Source organism: Octopus bimaculoides, chromosome 24 (genome assembly GCF_001194135.2).
Source record: "Octopus bimaculoides isolate UCB-OBI-ISO-001 chromosome 24, ASM119413v2, whole genome shotgun sequence".
NCBI lineage: Eukaryota > Metazoa > Mollusca > Cephalopoda > Octopoda > Octopodidae > Octopus > Octopus bimaculoides.
The window spans coordinates 31,502,303-31,509,353 of record NC_069004.1 but is presented as its reverse complement, the minus strand read 5'-3'; the positions used below and the strand labels follow the sequence as shown (position 1 = coordinate 31,509,353).

Sequence of the window (7,051 nt, the reverse complement as noted above, 5' to 3'; positions counted from 1 at the left end):
TGTGTGTGTGTGTGTGTTTATATCATATATACTTCTGTACGTGTGTGTGTGTGTGTATATATATATATATAAATCTACATGTATATAAATATATACGCACATGTATGTTTATATATACACCAATACATGCTTTATGTATATGTTTATACATAACATTTCCTTTTTTTCCAGTGTATGTGTGTATATATATATATATATATATACACCCACATTTGATACATGTATCACGTGTTTATATATATATATATATATATATATACATACATAAATACATTTCGTGTGTGTGTATATATCTATTTTGTCTTTTTTCCAGTATGTGTATATATACATATACACACACACACACATCTATATACACACACATACACACTTATGTGTTCTCTTTATCTTACACCATCCTGGAAATGACCAGATATGTAACTCTCCGGACAAACAATGTCACTAAAGTCAGTGTCCTGCTCGGTGTCATCGTCAGCATATCTGTTATCGTCGATGAATTCACTGACCACAGCCGATGGGGTGACGTCACCACCACACTGGTCAGCTTGCCGGTCAAGCCGGACACTGACCTCTTCAATGGCAGGAATATGGTCAACGAGAAGCGTGTACTGCTCATCATAGTCCTCGCAGTTGTCGTCAAAGAAATTCTCGTTGTCCGAGTGCTCTCGGTCGGAGTCGTCATCATCGTCCAGATCAAACGCATAATCGAACGAGTGTCTTCGGTTGTTGCGGTCAATATGATGATGATGCTGATTGTTACTGTCCAATCCACTGACGCTGCTACTGCTGTTGTTGCTGAAATATCTGCGCGTTGCGGGCCTTTCCTGTCCGACGACATACTCAAAGTTCCCATGGTCACTGTCATCATCGTCGTCATCATCTTCGGAATTACTTCCGACGGTGTTGTCCGCCCTGTTATCCAGCTCTGCTCTTTCGACACTGTCCTCCATTGCTTCAATTTCCGTATTGTCCACCACCACAGCTGCTGCAGCCGCTGCTGCCGCTGCTAGCCTGTACTGGTTGCGATGACTGTCTGTTTGCCGGCTGATGGCGTCGTCGTAGTAGTGCTCGAGGTCGGGGTTTTCCATTTCATCATCTTCGTCGTCGTCGTCGTCATAGGACTCGCCACCATCTGTGTCCCCGTCGTAGTCCCATTCACCAAGCTCCTGTGCGATCCTTCTGTACCGTGTCTCCTGGAGGACACCCTTTGCTCGGCGTGTTTTCGGATGGTCAGGTCCCAGAATCTCTTCGCTGACCCTCGCCCACTTCTTGAAGTACTCGTATGCTTTCCGATATTCCTTATTGTCTTCGTAGACGATCCCAATATTGATGTAAAGTCTTGAAGTCAGAATGTGATACTCGCCGTACATCTGCATACACAGGTCCATCGCTTGGTTGTACAACTGGAATGAGAGAGAGAGAGAAAAAAAAGTAGAGATTAATATACTGCAATAGATGTACATATACATAGATACTAATAAACCTATATGAGAGAGAGAGAGAGAGAGAGAGTGAGAGAGAGAGTGAGAGAGAGAGAGAGTATAAATATACAACTGGAAAGTCATATTTATGCTCTCAAAGAGAGTTACACTGCACAGCTGTAGGTGTCAAAAACTGTATGTGTGTGTGTGTGTGTGTGTATATATATGTATATATATATATATTGGGTTGGTGTATAATTATTGTGGCTTTTTTTCAATAAATTTTATTCAACAAAAACAATAACAACATGTAACCTATTTGAAGAGGTTTAATTCTCCATTCTTCCTATTTATGATGTTTTGTTTATATTATATATCTATTTCTTTATTGCCCACAGGGGGCTAAACATAGAGGGGGACAAACAAGGACAGACAAAGGGATTAAGTCGATTACATCGACCCCAGTGCAGAACTGGTACTTATTTAATCGATCCTGAAAGGATGAAAGGCAAAGTCGACCTCAGCGGAATTTGAACTCAGAACGTAGCGGCAGACAAAATACTGCTAATCATTTAAAGTCCACCTTCCATGCTGGCATGGGTTGGATGGTTTGACAGGTTTACAGGAGCCGGCTGGGTAGAAGACTACACCAGACTACAGCTGGATGCCGTTCCTAACATCACACACCTTATGTGTGTGTGTATATATATATATATATATATATATGTATGTATACAGTCCCACTGTGTGGAACCTTGGGCAAGTGTCTTCTACTATAGCCTTCAGACTGACCAAAGCCTTGAGTGGATGTGGTAGATGGAAACTGAAAGAAGCCCATCGTATATATATATACATATAGATGTGTTTGTCCTCCATCACCGCTTGACAACCATTGTTGGTGTGTTTACAACCCCACCACAACTTAGAAGTTTGGCAAAAGACTACTAAAATAACTCTTGGGGCTCAACTCCTTTGACTAAAAACTCAAGGCAGTTCCCCAGCATGGCCACAGTCAAATGACTGAAACAAGTAAAAGATAAACTTAGAAGAATGCTTGAAGACATTGCAAACGGCAGGAATCACCAAATTTATCAAAGAACCTAGAAAAAATTCCTTACTTTCAGCTGTTCCATGCTACCTCGTGTTGCTAGAACTCCCTTTGTCATCAAAGCTTCGGCATAGTGACCAATGTCGTTCAGCTGGAAGAAAATCAAAGACATTTTTTGGTAAAGTTTGTCTTGTGTTTCTTTTAAATTTTTATTTCAGGAAGGAGAATTCAAGACAAAAATTTATTTTAAAAATGGAAAAAAATATTCTTTGGAAATTTGATTAATTGTCTGTAAATTGTCACCATGATGGTGGTGGTTGTCATGGTGGTGGTTGTCATAGTAGTGGCTGCGACAGTGGTGGTGGTAGTTGTAACGATGGTGGCGGCTGTTGCGATAATGGTGGTGGTGGTGGTGGTAGTTGTGACGTTGGTAATGATTATGATGATAGTAGTCAGGGTGGCTGTGATGGTTGTGGTGATAGTGAGAGTAGTTTGTGAATGGCGGAGCTGGGAATGGTTATAATGGTGGTGAGGGGAAGTTGTAGTAGCAGTGGTGACAAATCAGAAAAATTAGCACAAGCCTTCCAGCCATGACCATCCAGTCTTTTTGTTAAAGTAGTAGGCTGTAATTTGAGGGAGATTTGGCTACTATTTCTTGTGGACCAAGTAACTATACAGAGGCTCCATTGTTGCCACATGATTGTGATGATGATGATGATGATAATATGGTTTATAACCCCAGGTCAAATGTGATAACACCAACTTATGATGAAAGTTTAGCTGCTATTTCTAAGCATGCTGAGTGACCCTATAATGATTCATTGGCTTGAATGCGATGGTGTTTATGATGGTGATTATGATGTCACTGATGTTGACCAGTGGTTATGACAGAAGTGATGATTGATGGTGATAATGACTCTTGAATAACCGCAATGACTGATGGTGATGACGAGTGACAGTGATTAAGATGATGACTATAAAGCCAGATACGAACCTCTTGGAATATCTTTATGGCCACATCAATACAACGGTTGCCCTCAGCTAATGCTTCACTTCCAGGCATTTCGGTGCTGCCACCACACGCTTCCCAACTTTCCATGTTGAATGCTAGCTTCATAAGGCTCATCCCTAGCTTAAACTGAAACAAACAAACAACAACAATAAAAATCTTTTCAAATCTTAGCACAAGGCCAGCAATTCAGGGGGAAGGGGGTTAAGTCGATTACATCGATCCCCAGTGTTAAACTGGTACTTATTATATCGACCCCGAAAAGGATGAAAGACAAAGTCGACCTCGGTGGGATTTGGTGGTAAGTAGCTTGCTTACCAACCACATGGTCTCAGGTTCAGTCCCACTGTGTGGCACCTTGGGCAAGTGTCTTCTACTATAGCCTCGGGCTGACCAAAGCCTTCTGAGTGGATTTGGTGGACGGAAACTGAAAGAAGCCCGTCGCATGTATGTGTGTGTGTGTGTGTGTCTGTATTTGTCCCCCAACATTGCTTGACAACCGATGCTGGTGTGTTTAGGTCCCTGTAACTTAGCGGTTCGGCAAAAGAGACCAATAGAATAAGTACTAAGCTTACAAAGAATAAGTTCTGGGGTTGATTTGATTCGACTAAAGGCGGTGCTCCAGCATGGCCACAGTCAAATGACTGAAACAAGTAAAAGAGTAAACGAGATGGATGAAATGCTGCTAATGGTTCTGCCAGCTTACTGCCTTGAAATGGTAATGGGTAGCATACGGTCTCAGAAATGCAAAGATGGAAGAAATGTAGCTAAGAGTACTTGTCCATCATGGTAACCACATGAACAGAATGATGCATGAAATGCCATGAAGCACTTTGCTGGTGTGATAACAATGCTGCTAGCTTGCCATAATAATAATAATAATCCTTTCTGCTATAGACACAAGGCCTGAAATTTTGGGGGAGGGGGATAGTTGATTACATTGACCCCAGTGTTCAACTGGTACTTATTTCATGGACCCTGAAAGGATGAAAGGCAAAGTCGTGTTAATAATAACGATTTCAAATTTTGGCACAAGGCCAGTAAAGGGGTAAGTTGGTTATGTCAACCCCAGTGCTGGACTGGTATTTATTTTATTGATTCTCAGAAGGATGAAAGCAAAGGCTAAAAATAATTATAATACAATCATTTGGGTCAATTAATTAATTAATCAGACAGCTTAAGGAGAATACTTGACATTAATTGGCTGCAGATTGAGACGACAACAAGCCATCAACAGAATCAGTGAGAAAATAAGACGCAGATGTTGGGCCTGTATCGGATACGTCTTCGTACAAGATTAAGAAAGTGATTGCATAGTGGAACTAAAGTGGTAACATGAAGGGGAAAGAGCAGCAGGGGTCACTAAAACCACATGGCGAAGGACCATTGACAAAGAAAGGGGCACAAGAAGGGTGGAGAAGCTGGAATCAGACTGGAATGGCAGAAGAAAACAGAACTGATTGGAGAGATTGTGCTGTGGCCTTATGTGCCTCATAGCACAGAGAGTACTAACTTACTAATTATCCAGACAAGACCAGTCTAAGAGTCTATAAGATCCTTTTTAGACCAGGCTAACATAATTGAAAGAGATGTGTGAATGAAATATGCTTACCTTATGGTAGCGACCACTGAGCTTTTTCCGCAACGCAATGGCTTTCTTGCCATAAGAAATGGCTTTCCTTAGATCAGGAAGCTGGCTCGGAGACACAAAATCATTCAGTTTCAATTTCTAGAATAATAAAAACATATATATACACATGCAAACAAAGAATGAATGCAAAGACTTCAGCTTAAAAAAGGAAAAAGAGTACATGATACTTCAAACAGGATTTATATATCTATCTAGATAGAGATGGATTGATTGATACACATACGTACATATATGTGTGTGTGTGGAGGGAACCCACGGAAGAGACCCAGGAACACACGGAACAAGGTGGCATAGCATGATCTTCGAATGCTGAGTCTCTCAGAGGCAATGACAAGTGACTGAGACCTTTGGCAGTTTGCTGTGCTTGAGAAGACCCATCAAGCCAAGAGGTACCCATGCCGGTTACGTGTAAAAGGCACCTATTACACTCTTGGAGTGATTGGTGTTAGGAATTGGACTGGAACCTGATACAGCTCTCTGGTTTACCAGTTCCAGTCAAACCATCTGATCCATGCCAGCATGGAAAATGGACACTAAATGATGATGATGATGATGATGATGATGATGATGATGCTACTATATATATGGTGGACATTCCTATTGTAAATGATGAGGGTTCTCCATGCTTGAATGGAAAGGATTCTGCAGATGATGAGGATTCTCCAAATCCTTGCTGAACAACCTGTACAGATGATTTGTTTACAGTGATCAAATGTTTGTGTTGTACAATTAACTCATCCCTTCCATCACATCAACGTTGCCTGAACAGCTGCTTGGTGTACCACACGTATTAAGTGTTGAAGGGATTGCAGAGTAACACGAGATGAAGTCTTTTGCACAATGCACCACCAGGTACAGGAATTGAAATCACTTTCTTGTGGTTGTGAGTGCAACACCTTATAGGCCAGATGTATATAAAACTGGAACAATTACATCATAGAAGAGCTATTTTAGCCACTTAAAAAGCAAAACAAAGAAAAATGACACAGACACACTTCATATATTTCCTGAGGAGACAACATTTGTTCCTGAAACTTTAACAGGTTTGTGTTTTTTAGATGCCTAAAATGGTTCTTCTACAATGAAATTGCTCATACATGCATACATATATATATATATATATATATATATATATATTAGAAATATTGCATTTCTAAATCTCTGAGAGAGACTTATACAGTAGTAGCACGATAAAGTGATGGTATGTTGCCAACTTAATGTGGCAGTCCCAGGAAAGGGAAGAATGCTACTGCTATTTAGCCCCAGGAAATACCAAGCTGGGTGCAACTCCTGTCAAACCATCCAGCCCATGCTAGGATGGAAAATGGACGTTAAACAATGACCAAGAGTCATACACACAATTATTGCACCCTTCCACCTTGTCAAAAACGAGTTTTTATTGAATTTCTCGCTAAAATTAAATGTCTACGAAAATGCTCTTATGTCACAATAATGTGAACAACTAAAGCATAAATTTTGCCAAAGGAGGACTACACTCTCAGAGTGGTTGGCATTAGGAAGGGCATCCAGCTGTAGAAACATTGCCGGATCAGATTGGAGGCTGGTGCAGTCCACTGGCTCTCCAGACGTCAGTGAAGCCATCCAACCCATGCCAGCATAGAAAACGGACGTTAAACGATGATGATGAGGAGGAGGAGGAGGACATCAGACAATGATTAAATAATTTGGTAATCTCGGCCAATAAAAACTTCAAGCATTGGTTCAAAATTATTGGCACCAACATAATTAAAAAGAAAGAAAGAATGATTTCCCATCTGCCAATTCCACTCAGAAGGCTTTGTTTGGTTAGTGAGAGTAGAAGGTGCATTGCAGTGGAACAGACCTTGGAACCATACAGTTGGGAAGCAAACTTCCTTACCACACAGTGATGCGCGTGCGTGTGTAGAGAGAGAGAGAGAGAG

General features: G+C 41.0%; 1 protein-coding gene across 1 annotated transcript in view; it reads right to left on the bottom strand.

Moving 5' to 3' along the window:
- LOC106878041 (nephrocystin-3) overlaps nucleotides 1-7,051 on the bottom strand; it is a 25,333-nt gene continuing 18,282 nt past the window's right edge. The window contains exons 15-18 of the mRNA XM_052976297.1: nucleotides 5,091-5,207; nucleotides 3,464-3,607; nucleotides 2,540-2,620; nucleotides 1-1,403 (exon numbers count right to left, since the gene is read on the bottom strand). Coding sequence (XP_052832257.1) covers nucleotides 384-1,403; nucleotides 2,540-2,620; nucleotides 3,464-3,607; nucleotides 5,091-5,207 — 1,362 coding nt within the window. The 3' untranslated portion in view covers nucleotides 1-383. The remainder of the gene's footprint in view (nucleotides 1,404-2,539; nucleotides 2,621-3,463; nucleotides 3,608-5,090; nucleotides 5,208-7,051) is intronic.